Genomic DNA, 19,635 nt, shown 5'->3' with positions numbered 1-19,635 from the left:
TGCAGATTGCTGCAGAATATGAAGAACTTAATTTAAGATCGCAAAAATGAGAAACTGAGAGAACTGAACTTGACAGATCCTTCCATCCCTAGTGCAAGATATGCTTCCAGGTTCTAGTCAAATTGCCAGTCCAATAAAATTGATCATCCCTTCTCAAACAAACGATGAGACAAAATTCTAGAACAGAATGTGGCTTATCAGTGGCTGAAAGTGATATTCCAGATATATGCCAGTTCCCTGTTCATGGTGGAAATAAGGGTCGGTGACTGACTGTCATCAAAACAACTCGTAAAGATCTAGAGGCAAGCAGGCAGAGAGACACAAGCAGTTGACTGTTAGGAAAAAGCATTAGGAAAATGGCTCAATTTTGCAGATTTTCAAATATCATTCAACCTTCGCCACAAGTTAATAACTCTCAATTACCTGAGTCCATTTCAGGCAAATGAAGAGCACTTGTCTGGAACTAGGCCACACTGTCTCAGTACTCCTGGACCATGCATCAGCGAGGGTGGAAGTTAATGAGGGAAGTGAATAGTCTGGTCAAGGAACCTCCCTCGTCTTCTTTGGGTAGGGTTTCAAAACTGCTTTTTGGCCAAGGAATTGCACATTTCCCTCCACATAAAAACAAAAACGGGGGCTACACAAAGATGAGGTTTTCTTTTGTGCAAAGTGTAATGACTAAATCCAGTGGTTTTCAAATTTCCTATCTTCCAGACAGGGATAGGGCAGAAATTCAACTCAGTTTGCATTGAAATGCAAACTTACTGAAGTTGCACTTTTCAAAACAATAAGGGAACTGAAAACCAGCCATCCTTTGAAATTCACACTTCTCCAAATTTTTCAGTGCAGTTCTCCAGCCAAGTAATATGTACAGAAATGCATACATTAGGGTAAAGGGTGCATATAAATAAATAAATCATATATTAGTGAAAATGCAAAATGCATTAGGGAAAATTGCTTTGCAAAAACTGCATTATATTAGGCAAATGTATACATTAGGAAAAATTCACAGTAAAACGCTGATGGATTTCCATGAGGGTTTTTTTAATTAAAAAAAAGGTAAACTGATTGCAAAAAGAAGAAACCAAAATTGGCAGATTCCCATCAGACAGATTTGTCTTTCAAGGAGCCATCAGAAATTTCAAAGGATTCTGGGAAGTGTTCCACAGTACTGCACATTCACATGAGTCCTACAGCTTGCCCAGTATATTGTGTAGCAGGTGAATAAGCTGTACTGCTCAGAAGGCTTGTCCACCATGACCAATATTGCAGAATCTCTGATAAGTTGGCCTAAGAATTCCCACAAGAGAGCTAAATTATTAACAAAACCCATGGAAGAGTGGGATCTACTTGTAAATTACTGGATGATTTGCAATAGATTGGAAGGATTTGAAACCCAATGGTTTAACAAAAGCAGCAAGAAGCCTCGCTTCCCTCTTACTCACTGTCAAATTAGGCTGTTAGAATCCCAGATCTGTAGTAACTCAGGTATAGGTTTGTTTTTGCAGAAGCAGGGTGATCCTAGTTTTTGGCTTTGGTGGGCAGTAAGCAACTGACTCCACCCTTTGAACCACCATTTGTATCTGAGGCCACACCCCTGAGTCACTAGTTTGCACCTGGCTCTGGATGGCGGACATCATAGTCCAAGCTTGAAAAGGCTGTAGCCAGGGTTGGTGCCAGAAGGCAGCCAGGTTGGGCCCTGGCCAAGAGTCTCTGTGGCCTAGAGGGGCCCCTGAAGGGCCCCTCATTAGGGTGGGAGGGTAGTGCTCCCATTCCACAATCCATGGCAGCATTGACTCCTGACCGTGCCCCAGATTGCAGAGAGGGAGCTCCCATACAGACCGCAGGCCCACAGTGCCCATCCGCACACCCCACCTACCTTTCCTGTTATCTTGAATGCTGTGCGCACTGCACACACATACCTGTCATCAACCAAGATGGGGGGGCTTCCCTAAGGGGCTGATGCCCCTGTTACCATCTTGGTTGATGGCAGGTATGTGCATGTGTACGTAGTGCTCCTACTTGGCGGGTCGTCTCCAGAAGGTGGTGCTTGGGGAACATTGCTCAGCACCCTGGACTCTCCATTATGGGGTTCTGCAGGGGTCAGTTCTGTCCCCCATGCTGTTCAACATCTACATGAAACCATTGGCTGCAGTCATCCGGAGCTTTGGAGTACATTGCCATCAGTATGCTGATGACACGCAGCTCTATTTTTCCTTTTCTTCATCTTCAGATGAGGCTGTCAATGTGCTGAACCGGTGCCTGGCTGCGACAATGGACTGGATGAGGGCTAATAAACTGAGGCTCCAGACAAGACTGAGATGCTGCTAGTGGGTGGTTCTTCTGACCCGATGGTGGATGTCCAACCTGTCCTGAATGGGGTTGCACTCCCCCTGAAGGAGCAGGTTTGTAGCTTGGGGGTTCTCCTAGAACCATCCCTGTCACTTGAGGCTCAGGTAGCCTCGGTGGCACAGAGTGCTTTCTACTAACTTCGGTTGGTAGCCCAGGTACGCCCCTATCTGGACAGGGATAACCTGGCTTCAGTTGTCCATGCTCTGGTAACCTCCAAGCTAGATTACTGCAATGTGCTCTACATGGGGCTGCCTTTGAAGATGGTTCAGAAACTGCAGCTTGTGCAAAATGCAGTGGCCAGATTGGTAACAGGAACCAGACGGTCCGAACATATAAAACCGATTCTGGTTCGCTTGCATTGGCTGCTTGTATGTTTCCGAGCTCAATTCACAGTGCTGGTTTTAACCTAGAAAACCTTACATGGCTTGGGACCACAATACCTGATGGAACGCCTCTCCCGATACGAACCCACCCGTACACTACGCTCAACATCAAAGGCCCTCCTCCAGGTACCTCCTGCAAGAGAAGCCTGGAAGATGGCAACAAGGGAGAGGGCCTTCTCAGTGGTGGCCCCCAAATTTCCTGTTCTCCCGGGCATTTTAGCATGTGTTTTAAATTGTTTTAAATTGTGTTTTAAATTGTTTTTAAAAGATGTTTTTTAAATTTGTATATTTGTTTTTAATGTTTTTAGTTATTGTAAACCACCCAGAGAGCTTCGGCTATGGGGCAGTATATAAATACAATAAATAAATAAACAAATAAACCAAGATGTTGGCAGGGGCATTAGCCCCTTAGGGATGTCCCTGACGCTGTCTTGGTTGATGGTAGCCATGCGTGCGTGCACAAAACATTCAAGACAACAGGAAAGTTAGGTGTGCGGGTGAGCGTTGTGGGCCCAGGCCAGGCTGTTGCCCAAGGGCCCAGTCCTGGCTGTAGCTCAATGGTAGAACATCTGCTTTGTATTCAGTCCCCAGCATATTCAGGTAGGTCTGCCTCCAACCCCAGAAAGCTTTTCCCAGTCAATGGATACCAGACTGAGCTAGACTGATCTGAAGGCAGCTTTCCATGCCCCCGTTTTGCGACGCCTGAACTGAAGACATTAAAGCCACTTATGATATCCCATCTGAAGATTCAACGGACAAACGTAAGCACACAATAGATAAATATTATTTAAAATATTTCTGACCCATCTTTCAATAAACATTCCCAAGGTAGCTCCTGCAACATACGCAAACACACATATACACACACAGCACACATACAGATTCATTTCTCCAGGTAGAATTGGGATGGAAAAGGCAGATCCATTCAGCTGCTGTGTAGAAAATGACCTAAAAGGGTATATTAGTATTTTGGTGTAAGAATGCCACTTCTCAGCAGACGGACGAGTTGAACGAGAATTGATCCTCAGTCTCTTTGGACATCAGCAACTAATGCATGCCAGTGAAAGATAGACTGCTGCTATGAACAGTGTCAGGGCACGTGTTGAGCTCTCATCCTTTGAAATACTGTCAGCAGGTTATTTGCTGGAGCTTTTTTTAATATCAATTAATTGACAAGCTGCAGCCTCACCACTGACATTGTGAGGTCTCCTCAACCAGCACGAGTGGAAAGCTCTCCAAGCAATTATGGTAAAATGGCAGTTGCAAGTGTCTTGCCTAATACACAAAAATGGAATCCTTCTCATCTGTTAAGTTCACAGAGAATCAGGTGCTGGCTTGGCACCAGGACTGAACAGTATACAGTGATGGGGAAGATATTTGGTTCTGTTAGCGTGACGTGAATCGAATTAATTCACAGTTCCTGAGACTAAAATGGAGCTACCCTTTGAAATTTGCCCATCTGCGAATTGTGCGATGCCATTCTCCAACCTCTCAAAATTTGCATAAAAGTGTGCATATTAGGGAAACGGGTGCAAAAAACTGCACACAGTAGTGAGGATAACATACAGAAACGCATTATGTTAGGAAAAACTGTTTGCAAAAACAGAGAGTTGAGGAAAAATTGCACTCAAGTGCGCATATCAGGCAGAAATGCACACTAAAATGCTGAACAATATTCGTGAGAACTTTTGTTAAAAAAATGCAAACTGATGTGGAAATGTGGAAAGATGAGAAATGGGGAGGAACTGTATTCGACAGATTTCCATCCTCAAAAATGTTCCAGGATTCCTAAGTGCCACTGTATGTAGCATGTTTTCACATGCCACAAAACGCTACTTCCAAGCAAACATAGCTGTATTATTATTAATCCCCAAATATTCATAGAGAACTTTTTCTAAGTAATCTAAATGCTTCACATACATTAACCAAGACATGCTTGCAATAACCCTGGAATGCAGGGATAATGCTCTAGGCATTAACTCACTCTTCAGCTGCAACGACCATCGATCCTTAGGTGTTTGTGCTGAAAAAATGGAATGTTGTTTCAAACACCAGGGGTCAACCTCCCGCCACTAGCAAGCCATGAGATGTTTCAGCAGGTAGTCATAGCTGTTATCTGTCATCATGTTAACAAGTGTTGCACATGCACAGGTAGTCAAGGCTCGAGTACCTTGTGGCTCATTCTAATTCTCACCCAGAGCTCATGAACAATGTGGTGTAGTGGTTAGGGTATTGGACTGGAACCTGTGAGACCAGGATGCATCCCCACTTGGCCATGAAGCCCACTAGGTGACCTTGGGCCAATCACTGTCTCTCAGCCTAACCTACCTCACAAGGTTGTTGTGAGGACACAATTGGGAAGGGGAGAGCCATGTTAGTATGCCATCTTGACCTCCTTGGACCCTTGAAAGAGCCAGATGGCTAGCAGTGTGTGTTCTGCTTTATGGGTACAGACACACTTGCTGATGTACTGTGTTCCAGTGCGCCTCTACCTCTCTTTTATCAAAACAGGGACACACGATGCTAGTCAAACACCACCCCTTTTTACTCTTAAAACCTTGTCATATCAGCTCCAGTGCATTTTTTTTAAAAAAAAAATCAGCTTCAAGGAGGTTTTGCAACTGATTGGTAGATCGACCCCTTTGTCTTCCAGGTGTGGCCAAGGGAAATGCTTTGCTGCAGGTTCAGGCAGAGACAGTGATTGGACCAACACTTTGCTGTGGGTGGTCCTGAAAGGTTTGAAGGCCATAGTGGGGAAGGGAGGTGTGGCCAGCAGAGGGCAGTGTTGCTTCCAAAAGCACCTACAAAAAACATTCCGTGCTAAATGGGAAAGGGAGATTGTAGGTTCATTAGTCTTTCAAGCTTCATTCACACTTTAGAAGAGAGGAATCCCAGTTCTAATTCCAGAACAAGTCCATATGTGCCGAGAGGGGAGGGACACAAATTTGGGGAGAAGGTATAGCTTAGTGGTAAAGCATCTATTTTACATGGGTAAGATCGCAGTCAAGGTTCAGTTCCTGGCATTTCCAATTAAAGGGATATGGGTGGGAGGGCTGGAAAGGACTTCTGCCTGAGAACTTCTGAGTACATTCTGCTCTGGACAGGGTTGCACTCCCTTCAAAGTTGTGCAGGTTTGTTTTCTGGGGTGTGTGTGTCCTTGATCCACTCGAGATCCAGGCGGCCTCAGTGCCTTTTACCAGCTTCAGATTGTTTGCACGCTGCGATAGGGGTAGCCTATATACGGTGATCCATGCTCTGCTAACCTCCTGGCTAGATCTCTAATGTGTTACACGTGCAGCTGCCCTTAAAGGAGACCCAGAAGCTTCAAGTCAGTGCAGAACTCAGCTGCTAGAATTTTGAGCCAGGGTTGTTAAAATAACAATTTCTTTGAAAGATCTACACTGGCTGCCTATCCACTTCCAAGCCCAATTTAAGTTGCTGCTGCTTACCTTCAAAGCCTTAAGTGGCTTGGGACCCAAACTGCCGAAGAAGTGCTTCTTTCCATACCAGCTGGCCCATGTCTGAAAACCAACTGTCTTTTGTAAAGGTCTATGCTTCCACAAAAGAAAGAGGGCCTTTTCTGCAGTGAGGCCCTGACTGTGGAATGCCATCCCTAAGGAAACCTCTCTGGCACCAATATCACCAGCTTTGTGCCACCTGGGGGGAGGCGGACCTTCCTATTTGCCCAGGCATTCTGGATTTTAGATGGGTTTTGAAACTGTGTTAGCTTTTAGCAGTTTGTTATGTTTGCTGGTTGGTTTCAAATCATATTTATACGCTGTGTGAATGCAATTTCATTCACACTTTTGTACACCACCCTGGAATCTTTTGTTGAAAAGCAGTTAGGAAATATTATAAACAAAATACGTCTTGGAGAACTGCTGCTGGTGGTTGACATGAAATGGAAATGGACTGCCTTCAAGTCGATCCTGACTTATGGCGACCCTATGAAGAGGGTTCTCATGGTAAGCGGTATTCAGAGGGGGTTTACCATTGCCTCCCTCTGAGGCTGAGAGGCAGTGACTGGCCCAAAGTCACCCAGTGAGCTTCATGGCTGTGTGGGGATTCGAACCCTGGTCTCTCAGGTCCTAGTCCAACACTCTAACCACTACAAAGAGTAAACAAAACTAGGTGAACCAATGGTCAGATTCAGCACCAGGAGATAGCTTCATCTGTCCAAGACATGCTGTCCGACCAGACTTCTCTTAGGTTGATGGCAGAGGGACTAGAGATACAAGCGAAAGCCTGCTCTGAATGACTGAATTTCAGGCAGAGAATATTTCCAGCCTTACCTCGAGATGCCCAGGGTCTCTCCTAGAGAAGCTTCCCTGGCGGATATGAATGTGTTTCCTGCAGCTTGGTGCTTTAGCCAAGGCTGAACACCCACCTGACATTTAGGAACACAGGAAGCTGTCTTATACTGAGTCATACCATTGGTCCATCTAGCTCAGCATTGTCTGCACTGACTGGCAGCAGCTCTCCAAGGTTTCAGACAGGGGACATTTTCAGCCCTCCATGGAGATGCCATGGACATTCTGCAGGCAACACAGATGCTCCACTGCTGAGCTGTGACACTTCCCTGAGGCCGCCAGGTCAAGGCCCACTGCAGGCTTGATATCCAGCTAGATGAGCGCGTGCAAGGATAGCAGGCAACGTCTTTGCAAAATGGGCTCACCTGGGCATTCACTGGAATATGGTACAGTTAAAGCCAAGTGTAAAACAAAAGCTGCTTTCAAATGACATTTTAAATGCCAGGCAATCATATTGCCTCTGTTATAATTTTAAAGTTATTATCTGAAGGGGCTCAAGCTGTGAACAAAAGGATATGCTGCCAAGAAGTACCACATTTGTATGATATATGCTCGCATTGTGAGGAGAAATTGATTGTCACAACTGTATCATCCAGAGACAGAGCGACGTACGTGGGATAGGAAAGAGGGACAAAGGTCTAGGCTTAGCAGCAATAAAGCCAACATGAGGGCCGCGTTGGACACCGGTCGACTCCGTTCACAGGACACACAGAAGGGAGGGGAGGAAGCCAAACCCAACCAGCAATATGCTCAGAAACCTGCACAGGAACATAGGATGCTCTCTTAAGAACATCAGAAGAGCCTTCTGGAGCAGGCCAATGGCCCATCTAATCCAGCATCCTGTTCTCACAGTGGCCAAGCAAATGCCCGTGGGGACCCCCCATTTCAGGACATGGGTCCATCCAGCTCAGTATTGTCTTCTAGGGGCGCTTGAGGGATTTGATCTTTGCAAATCCTCATACAAACAGGCCTGACCTGCCAGTCCATCCAGACTAATCTGGACTCATCCCACCAGCTCTTCTGAAAGACCAACTCCATCAGCCCTCCTCTCCTTCAGCTGCCACCTGGCAGCAGCCATTCCATCAGGCTGCCTCCATGGGAGAGATGAGAAAAAGCGTTCATTCCTTCAGCTCTGTTGGGCACCTCTGACCAAGGGTGTAGTATCCAGGGTCAAGGTGGGTCATTGACACATTACTTTTTTGAGAGCAGGGTCCCAGCCAAGTCCCTATGTATGAGCCAATCAGAATGAAAAGGGAACATGATAGCCGCTGAGGAGAGTCTCTGTCCTTTGGTGCTGAATGGAACCAGTCAGAGTGAAAGAAGGTGAGTCAGCCACTGAGAAAATTCTTCTCAGTGGCTAACAGTCTCCCCTTTCATGCTGATTGGCTCCTAGGGATGTCTTATGTAGTGCACTTGTGAGATGACCGGCACAGCAAGAGAGATGAGGGAAAGTGGAAAAGGGGTATGTGTGTGTGTGGTGTGACTATTATGAAGGGAGGGACCCTACACATCTGAATTTGCCACTGCACTACTGCCTCCAACCCATGAATTGTCTCTATGCCAGCTGGTCATGATATGAACTACAATTTAAGAATTGGTTCCTGAGTTTGCTCTTTTCCTTTTCCCTCCCTATTCCTTTCTCCTTGTGTGCTGTATTTCTTAGTAAGCCTGCAGGCAGGGACTATCTTGTTTTAAATTAATTGTATGGAAGCCACTCTGGGAGCCTTTTTGGTTGAAGAACTGGGCACAAATGCTCTAACAAACTAACTAAGGAATGTGTAAACCAGGACTTAACTTATCTACTGGCCTGTTGTGAATATTCTGTCATGGCTCAAAAATGCATATACGAAGATGTTTTATAGTGCATAGTTTGAGAGAAATGCATTTAGAAATGCATATTTTGAGGGGAAATGCTTAGAGTTGTGTATTTAAATATTATTTAAATGTGAATTTTCAATGCATTAAAAATATCAGATTAATGTGGAAATTATAGCTGAACACAGACCAGAAATAGACAGATTTGCCCACCCCTATTATTGACACTAACTGGTAGAGGCTATTCAGAGTTTCAGGAAAGGGTTGTTCTCCGCGCTATCTGGAGATTAAAATTTGGATCTTTCTCATGCACCGCTAGTGTGTGCCCACTGAGCTATGGGCCTTCCTGAGAGGGCAGGGGGCTTTCCTCATGAAAAAAGCCACAACCGTAGAAGGCAGACATTTTGCAGGAAATAACGTAGTGTGCGTTATCACATGAAGATTGATCTTGGGAATGTAGGTGAAGCAATTAAAGGTTGATGGTTCTAAACAGGAACAATTATTCCAGAATTACTTTAGAGCATCACTTTTATTGCTCTAATTAGTTTTTTATTTTCCAAATATATTGTCCCACGTTGGCCTTCATTTCCCCTGTTGAGTTGCCTTTCTGTTCACCTTCCCCAAGACATAATTCCCTTCCAGCATAAATATTATGTGGAATGAGGCATCAAGGCTTACTTAAAAATTTGGACATCTCTTTCCTACCATAGCCTCCTGCCATGAAACACATACAACCGTGTCAGGAGATATATTTATGCGTTTGCAACAATAAGCAATTAAATCACAAAATGCCACCACAATGAAAGGAATCAGTTGTGATAAAAAAAATCAAAGAAAGCAACACCTCACTGGTTTGGGACAAAGGAGTTTGTGTGATATGCATATTCAGTGGCGCATCAGTGACTTCCCCCAATTTCTAGAGGGTCATTTCTTGTTGATATACATTCTTTACATTCCATGAATTTTTAAAGAGCCAAGAAATGTTTGCATAATTTCCTTCACTCTGCTATTCATGTGCCTTTTCTAAAAAAAAATTGTAATTATTATTATTATTATTATTATTATTATTCAAAAAGAACATGTGGGATTAATTATGAAACTCGACTGCCTTAGCCGAAAGGATTATAAAATACCAAACAATTAAAATACACTGAAACCAACTTTGAAATCTTTGGAAGAACATTGTTTTCTCTCAGATGAAAGCTAAATAAATCAGTCGCTGGGTTTTAATTTGGGTGATGAGAAACAAGTAAACAAACAATGAAAATGCTTGTGATTAAAAGAAGATATACAACATCTGAAAGCTAGACACTAGTATGTTGAGAAAATAGTGTAATATTGGGATTATTAATAAAATATTAAATCTTGCTTTAATGTTACACTGTCTCATTTTGGGGGTTGGCGGGGTTCTTTTCAGTCAGATTAAACCCCAATGACTGATTCAGGTCATTTATTAGTTTACACAATGCCTAAATTCACAGGTATGATAATACAGTTAAATCTAGGCATTGTACAAAGTAAAATTAAAATCATAGACTTTATATCACCTAATGATGGATGTGAAGATAGCAGACAGAAGAAATAAAATATTGCCCCCCTGCCCAAGGCTTAATTTATCATGTATATCACTGAAAATCCTTATTCAGTTTTGAAGCTTTTAATCTTCATTCAGGCTTCTTTTTAATTCATCCTTCCCTAGGCTTTTCATCAATGGCTGCCAAAGGAATCGGAACAGAGCAATCCACAATGAACTATCAACGTGGAACAATTTAAAATGATACACACAGCCAGATCAATGATCGAGAGTGTCTGCCAAAATACGAACAAACGATAAGGAAATAGAATCAAACAACAGCTGATAACAAGGTACACAATTGCTTACTGGCAATAGGTGGCCACGCATTTACTGGGGGAGGGGAGGTCTTCCAAGGGTTTTTACAAGGCATATTTTGGTGGCTTAATATTTTTCAATGCAGCTGAGCATTTTCTTTTATGCAGCAACTTACAAAATCTGGGTTCCTCCCCAAAGGAATTTCTAGCAGATTTCACTCCCTCCCACCCCACAAAAAAAAATGCTACATAGACAATGGAATCCTGTATAGATTAAATTCTGTAATACAGCTAATATCTTAAGAAACAAAAAATACACCAGCTCCTCAAATATATCTTCAACTACCACATAATTAACACATTGTGCATACATGTGAGGAAATTTGACTCATCTCAGAGATGAGAGAGATAATTCAAAGACTAATTTTAATGGGTAACGCATGGCACTTTTCCTTGACACCCAATCAGTTGCACGAGATTCTCCAGTGAAATATCCAACTTCGTGATTATATACTGTGTCATTAAAATGTAAAACTCAGATCTAGTTGGTGTCTGTGGCATTTAGTTCTGGCCAGTGCTCACGCGGGGAAGGGGGGAGTGCACTGGAATCCAGAGAGATAAATAGAGTTGTCACACTGCAACATCAAGATGTAGGAGCACATTGCCCAAAATGAACAGCGGTGCTCTTATCAATATAGTAAGTAACCACTCTAATCTGGAACCAAGGATGAACTCTAGTGCAGGAAGGGGGCTTTCTAGAACCCCAGATCCACTGTACATTTCAATAGGAACAGCAGATCCATGCATACAAATGAATGTTGATATGGACTTCTGACCTCCATTGAACTAAATGAGTAGCCCTTATGAGAAATCACTGCATGAGTAAAATCTGCCAAGCATAGATCTCCCTGTGGGTTTCAGTGAGGTTTGCTGGATATTTTTATCTGACGCATTCGTTATCTGCCACTGAAAAAACGCAAATATCTCAATTCTTTGCAAAATATCTTTATGTTCCCATGAATTACTTCATCTCTTCCGAGGTCCAAACAAGTTTGGTCTCCTGGCAGCCGCATTGCCCTCTTACATTAAGCGCTCTCTCTAGCCCTCAGAATGAAGATATTGTAATATGCAAAATGATGATTAACATATTGACACAAACCATATATTGTCGGGTGTGATGATCATATACCATGTGGTTTTTTTTAAAAGAAAAAATATCTTGTAATTTTTAAGAGTGATTATAAAATACACACACTCTCTTCCAGTGATTTGCATCCAAAGCTCCAGTGAACACATGGCACTTCACGGTTGCTTCACATACGCACATCTTTGTGCATGAGGATATTATTTTGGGATTAACCATTAGGTGTCTTGTGGGTATAGCCATGTTCTTCCTCTATCAATCCAAAGGGCAGGAGGACGTGTGTTCTTAGATGGGGGTCACTGAGCACAGGTTGAGCTGAAGTTTGGTTAGGTTACAGTGGTAGAAAATGCAAAGGTTGTGACAGGGACCAAGTTGGCATTGTTGTAGGAACTGCCATGCCAGCAAAGCTCAGGATAGGTGCAGTTATCAGCTGGAATTAGGGATGGAGGAGAAATTTGATTCAGTTCACATTTAAAGCTGAATCTATCAAATTCACCCTTTCCAAAACAGTAGAGAACTGAAAGACAGTAAAAATTGGCTCCTAACTGAATTTTGCTGTGCAGTCCTCCATCCAAACCATGTTTACAAAAATGCACATGTTAGGGGAAAAGGTGCAAAAAAAAAAAGGTCACATTAGTGAAAATAACACACAAAAATGCATTATATTAGGAGATATGGCTTGGAAAAAATGTGCGCATTAGTTAAAACTGCACACAAAAATGTGTTTATTAGGAGAAATTTACACAAAAATGCTGAAGAGTGTTCATAAAGATTGTTTAAAAACCCATGAATTGCTGCAGAAATTTGGGGAACTGAATTTAAGATTAGAAAAATTAGAAACTGGGAGAACCGAAAAGAACAGCTCCTTCCATCACGGGTTGATGGTCTGCTCCCAGTGATGTAAGCTGGTCCAGGAACAGGGAACCACAGGGTAGGGAACTTACAGGATTTGGAAGATCCCTCAGGCAAAACACACTCCATGGATTGTGTAAACCTTGGATATGTAAATTGGGAATTTTTATCTCTTTTTGTCCATTGTGATGCCCTGACTAAGACCCAGTTGTGCTACTATCTAGAGTAGGTAAAGGTAAGGTCAGCAAAGGGCAACATGAAAAGGAAGTAATAAGGAAGTGACTCATATATTCAACCTCCTAATGCCATTTGGGACTACCACCGGCTATTCTAGTGCAACTCTCCATGTTTAATGTTTCATGCTAACCCTTTACGATGAAATTGCAAACGAAGTAGAGGACTCTCTTGCCCTGCTCATCTTACCCAGGGTATGGTGGTAAAAACATCAGTACAAGCGACCGGGCATTTACACTTTTAGAGTCAGCTTAGACAGCCCAATACAATAAGAACTGGCGTGGAAGAACACTTTTAAATTGATGCTCACTATGCATTCAGTATTACACCCAATTCAAATTTTATTATTGTAAAATAACTAGAAATTAGTCTACAAATGATGGGGGGTCGATATCCACTGCTTTCTTGTTGATTATTGGGATTGTTAAATAACACTTCAAAGTGCTGAAAAAATAATATCTATTTCAAACCTGCAGCATTTAAAGATCAAGCAGATCCAGAAATATGCACAGTACTTCTCATGAGCATTGAAACATTTTATAGTATTAATATCACCTGGGGCAAACAAAACAACATCCTTCAAAAAAAGAAAAGAAAAACAGAAACATTTTTTAACAGTATGAGAAAGATGAAAGGCTGACAACCCTTTTCCACCTACGTCGTCACCTTCATCTTATATTCACAAAACATTAAATTGCTTCTTACAAAAGACAGCATTGCTTTTTCTAGCCTATGAAATGAAATGAAAGATTGGGTCATAATCCATAGACCATGCTCTTGGCCGGTTCCCATTCATTTCTGTAGGCACGTGCAGAGGAGAACTTCCCAATGGATTGTGCCCTTTGCTGAAACTTTAAGCAGTTCACCCAACAGGCAGTGTCAGAAAGATTAAACTGGTTCGTATGCTTGTGGTGTTGCTTCAGGCATCTGGGATGGGCCGCCTAAAAGGGCAACATGCTTGTATGACAAACGGCCCTTCATGTGCAATCAAGCTGTACAACTGTTCATTCATCAGGGCTGATGAATTCAAAGGCTTCCCAAAGAGAATTATACACAGACATATCCAATCGCATGCTTATTGGGAAGAGGGACTGTCCAAAGTAATGATGCAATTGTTTTCCACTCTAGAGAAAGTGCAAGGTCATATATCCTTGTTTAAAGACTGGATGCCCCCGCCCTTTCTCCCTCAAATCCCAGCTGATTCCAACACCGTATTCTGTAATAACTGTGCACACAGGATGCGCGCAATCCCTGGAAAGCATCAATCTTTATTGTTATTTAGACCATCCGCTAAGTTATGTTTCTGCATTGTGATGAGATCTCATAACATGATCACTAACAACAGACAATATAGAAGAATTACTGCTGATACCGCTCGTGTTGTTAATGGGGGCGGGGGTGGGGGGAGAGACCTGGAGTGAATACAAAGCTATTTATCAACGCCTTTTAAAATATAATTCTGCATCATTTTCAACCAGAGGCATAGTACTAAATAAGACACTCCTGCAGAAAAATGATTATGTTGCTGCACAAGCTAGAAGGCTTTTCCCAGCACCCCCAAAAGGTCTAAAGGCAAATTGTGAAGGAACAATTTGATTCCCGAGTTTTGTCCTGCAATGGGTGCGTTTAGGAAACATTTCCATAAACTTAAGTGATAGTCATGGCATTACCAGATTCAGCTAACAGAGCCTCAGTGTTTTGAGATGGTTATTAGCAATACCGTTTCTGACTGGTTTGGGGGCCATCAGGTAGATTGTATAAGCTAAAATGGAGAGGAACGCAAACAAAAAATTGTATGTTGACAGATCTTCTCAAGAACTATTTGAGAGCATCAGGTTGGCACCCTCATGGGTTAAGGATGGGTAACCTAAGGACAAAAATGGGGAGAGGAAAAGTAGCATATATTATTGAGACTCTGGGCCAAGTGAGATGGTCAGTTTCATAAATCCATCATTCCCAACAACCAAACTCAATATTCCGAATTTAGGATGATCAGAAACCGCACTATGGAAGACATTAATGATGCATGGGCATTATCCACATTGCATACGACAGAAAGGGCCACTCATATTAAATGACACCCCATCTCAACAATTTATTAATCCTTAGCAGCTGAAACAGATGGCTATTTCATGAATAGCTCTTCTCAATCACTCCATCAGCTATAAGAAATCCAATGCCCCAAGAGATAATTAACCGGAGGGGGCTGATTTAGATGCTACAGCTTTGAATAAGTTTACGGCATGGCCAACACCAGACTATGGGGATGAAGTGATTTTTTAAAAAAACAAAAATAGTTTTGAAGACCATATAGAAAGTTTTATTAAAACTTCTACCTTGTGCATACTTTCCCCCAAAGAGATTTACCACATAGCCAATACTGCAATCTCTTCTCCTCATTTTTCTTTATAAAAACTGAGCATGATCCTATTATTCTTTAATAAGTTCAGTGTGATCCTATTATTCTAATTTCAGAAGAGATTAATTTTGTTTAATGTTAGGTCATGCTTCCAGATTTTCTCTGTTAAACTGTTGTCTTTCTTTACTAGAAAACCCACAAGATACTTTTATTTACAATTACTGGTCTCAGGAGATGATAGAGCAACAGAAACTTTAAACATCAAGAGGCAAGGCAGAAAATTAACCAAATATGTTTCTCTTCATGAAATGCCAACACCTGTCAATCAATCTTGCTAGTATTTTCATCCCCATATATAAGAATCATCTTCCTAAAAATTAACACTGTATTTACCAAGCATCCACAGACATTGTCAGAATTGCCTCATTTAATTTTGTTCCTGCTCCGTCACAAAAACGGACCATTCCTATGTTTCCCTAGTTTGCATCTGTGCCTAATTTATTTTTAAGTGAGTTTTCTTTCTTTAATCTGAGCAGGTGATGCCACACACCCTGACCGAGTTAAGATTTCTATGCAGAAGACAAAATATCTGTATAGGAATTTCCACTGGATATTAAGAGTGTGCATTTATATATATATTATATATACACACGTATTTCTGCAAGTCTCTGCACGCATTTCCCCACATTATTTAAGTAGAATATAAATCATATTTATCGGGTATCAGCTACCTTTAGACCCCCAGTTTTCCAGACAGAAAATGTTGCAGATCAAACATAAGGGCTTTCTAGAGAGTGGGAGGGAATGAGAGCAAGAAAACACAACCACACATACACACCACACTAGAGACCACAGAAGAATTTGCAAGTGACAAGAAAGGGAACAAATCCTTATTCTGCCACACAGACACTTCCAGCAGCAAGTCGGCAGCTTCAGAGAGAGAGAGAGAGAGAGAGAGAGAAATCTAATGCTTTTGTTTATACCATCAAAACCCTCTAGGGAAAAAAGACGACCGACCGTCCAGAATCTCGGCAACTAAAGCATTTGAGAGCTTGCTTGCTTTGAGGTTCGGATGCTGTCGCGCAACTGAACCGGTACTTACATTCTGTCGGAAACTAGCAAACGGCTATCAACCATCATCTCTGGCAGAAAATCCAGCTTGAATGAAGAAGTCATCTTCTTCTTCTGTTTCTTGGGCTTCTTCTGGTTTCCTCCTCCTATGCCCACTGTCGTTCTGGTCTGGCAAATAAGAATGTTTCTCTTGCTTGTCTGATTCAACAACTGTACTGGCCAAGAGACAGGCAGAGACAGGTGCGGGAGGCCTCCCCAAGGCAGCAGTCAGACTCGGCAGTTGTCACATTCTCTCCCCCTCTTGTTTTCCTCCAATCCCCTCTGAAATCTACTGCTGAGGCAACTGTCTATAGAGCGCCAGGTGCTGAAAACTGGGGGCGGAGCTCCTTCCCCACTGCAGCTAGAATTTAACCCCTGCACACCCAGAGAGAGCCTCACTACCATGAGCTGGATGGTGCACATTCAGAAGTGCGGACAGGCTCTGTTTATTTATTTATTTAAAATGGGGGGTGGGGAGGGGGTGGACCGTCAGAGGCCAGCCTTCCCAAAAGTATCGGGAAACATTTTCTCAGTTTCCAGTACTGCTTTGTTTCACGCACTTAGGTTCTTACCAAAAGGCTCAGATTGCCCTCACTGTGTGATGGCAAGGAGAGTTTTAGAAGGTGTTTTTTAAAAAACAAAACAAACAATATTCCCCTCTTGAACCCAAGATCTCTTTATTTGGGCCTGATCCAACTTCTAGGAATACATTTCACTGAAAACCAGAAGCAAATTGCACTGAAAATAACCATCATCAATACAAGGCAGAGAGGCAACAAATGAATAAGATGAGCTTTTCAAGGTTGAGTAAGCTTAAGTGACTGCCTCCTTCCCTCTGACTCCAAGTATATATATGTGGATAATAAACATGCAAACACGGAAAGGTGATTAATCACACCACCGTTTGGGTATTCTCAGCAAGGCTGTTCGAATAATGCCCTTTCTGGTATCCACATATAATTATTTTAAAGCATCCATAATAAAGCCAGAACATTGCAAGACGGGGCCGTGGGAGAAGGGAGAGAAACTTTCTAATGGAAAAAAATCCCTTGCACTATGAAACTGAAGCAGTTAAGAGGACTATATGGACAAGAGGGAGAAAACATGATTAAAGACCCTCTCAGGTTTTATGTATTTATGGCTCAGTATCTAAGAGACTTTAATGCCGATTCAGAAATGGATATCAACCCCCTAGGCATCTGAAGTATGAAGCAATCTTATGCTGGTCATTATAATAAATGAGGCACTTTTACAATAAGGCAGTAAATGGTTCAAGGCAGATGTCACCCTCTTTCACATCAGTTCAGCAGAAACTAACTTCACAAAATAAAAAGCACATTTCTCATTTGCATCATACAACTGTACAGAGCCCACAGTGCTCCGTTCAAAAGGCTTGAAACTGGTTGTGAGGTTATGTGAAAACTTTGGAAGAAGCCATTTGTTAATGCTGGGTGATATCCAATTGTGGCATACTGCTTGCACAACCAATTTCCACTTGTGCAAAAGGGACTTCTTTTTTCTCTCCCCCCAAAGCACCCCACCTGCCCCCAATAGCTGCTCTGGAACAGACTGGGGTGTGGGGGGGGGGCTGCAGGATGAGAGGAAGGGAGTCTGATCACTTGTCCCGGTGTGATACTGGATCTCCCCCGCTATTCTCTTCCTTTTAATTAGTTTAATGCATTGCAGCACTGTTTTTTAGAAAACAAAATAGCGGTATCCATAAATAGAGCAATTCAAGCTAAATCACAATATAATATCAACAACATTGCATTACTTTGCTCTAGCAAGCACATTTCTACATTATTTATTAGGTTTGCAAAGAATATTCTCTCATTTCGATATTAGTATATTAACATAGCTGAAAAAAATTATCGGGAAAAATGTTGTGCCAAACATTCTCATTATTTCTATGCAGTTTGGCACCCTTTTGTTTTGACGTGGCAACTCAACATCTGACGCGATGTCATCACCGATGCCTGAATAAAAAGTCATGAGGATTGCCACAGCCAATCAGATTAAACAGCAGTGAGGGCAAATGAGGGCAATGACAGTGAGAGCAAAGGAAAGCAGGAGGAACAGGGTACACAGAACAGCAGAAGTGAGAGGAACAAAAGAGGACTGAGTAGCTTCGAAAAATACAAGCATCTTCACAAGTGCTGGAAAATTTGCCAAAAGGAGACTCTTTCAAAAATGCACATATAGAAACAAATGCAAAACCAGGTCAAACCGATTTTGGCAGATCCCATATAATAAAATAGAATATTTTACAACACATATACACATTTTATTTAATAAAATTTGTATACTGCTTAACTTGAAATAAAACATCTAACCAGTTTGCAAAGAATGTAAAATATACATTAAAAGCATCAGTAAAAATCAACATTAAAAACAAGTTTATAAAAAATGAATAAAATCGACAGTTAAAAGTATATGTTCTAAGCTAAAATAAGCTAAAATTCACATCACTTATACGGATCTGAGAAAGCCTGACTAAACAAAAATTTTTTTAGCAGGTACTGTAAAGAGTACAGTGAAGGCACCTGCCTAATCTCAAAGGGCAGGGAGTTCCAGAGTGTAGGAACTGCCACACTAAAAGATCGGTCCCTTACAAACGTGAAATTAACATTATGTGGCACTTGTAAAATATATGTAAATATGTATACTGTAGGTGAACTTAGAACAGTAGTTTCTCAACTTTTTCTCCCCACAGACCACTTCAAACTCACTGATGGTCTTTATGGACCACTGAATGTTTTTTCTTCCTGTTGTAGCAATTGTAATGCACTGTGCAAGATGCTGTATGGTTCTGAATTGTATTTTAATTGCTTCTTTATTTATTTCATTGCATTTTATTAATGACAATCTGAATGCAATAGAATTCAAACTAACAACAAAACACTATACAAGAAACCGGACTTCCGGGAAGGGTGACTTAGCCTGTGCCTGCTTTTGAGACGGGCTCCTGCCTCAAAAGAAGCTTATTCAGATATATCAGTCAGTTTTTTCTTTTTTTTTTGACTGATTAAACTTCTCCCGGGTAGGGAGAAACGAAGAGATTAACCTCAAAGCCTATTTTTGTTGGGACGACCAGATCTCATTAATTTATGGGACGAGGTCCAGCCGACGAAGGTGGGACGGATTTTCAACAGCAAGCTCTATCTGTTAAAGCGAACGTTCATCTTATCTTCTAAGAGAGAACGCACTAACAGGCAAGCACCCTTCTTTCTATATTTTTCTTTTACT

General features: G+C 41.9%; 1 protein-coding gene across 5 annotated transcripts in view; it reads right to left on the bottom strand.

Annotated features, from left to right (window-relative positions):
• CELF2 (CUGBP Elav-like family member 2) overlaps nucleotides 1-19,635 on the bottom strand; it is a 672,363-nt gene that overhangs the window by 387,256 nt on the left and 265,472 nt on the right. Inside the window, exon 3 of one of the 5 annotated variants that reach the window (XM_061638325.1) lies at nucleotides 16,382-16,518. The exons of 3 other annotated variants lie outside the window; for them this stretch is intronic. In XM_061638325.1, coding sequence (XP_061494309.1) covers nucleotides 16,382-16,455 — 74 coding nt within the window. In that variant the 5' untranslated portion in view covers nucleotides 16,456-16,518. Of the gene's footprint in view, nucleotides 1-16,381; nucleotides 16,658-19,635 lie in introns of those variants that run through there. One more of the 5 variants, XM_061638324.1, reaches the window with a different exon arrangement.

The sequence above is a fragment of the Rhineura floridana genome, chromosome 8 (assembly GCF_030035675.1).
Source record: "Rhineura floridana isolate rRhiFlo1 chromosome 8, rRhiFlo1.hap2, whole genome shotgun sequence".
NCBI lineage: Eukaryota > Metazoa > Chordata > Lepidosauria > Squamata > Rhineuridae > Rhineura > Rhineura floridana.
Note: the sequence above shows the minus strand (reverse complement) of the source record. Positions and strands in the feature narration are given on the sequence as shown.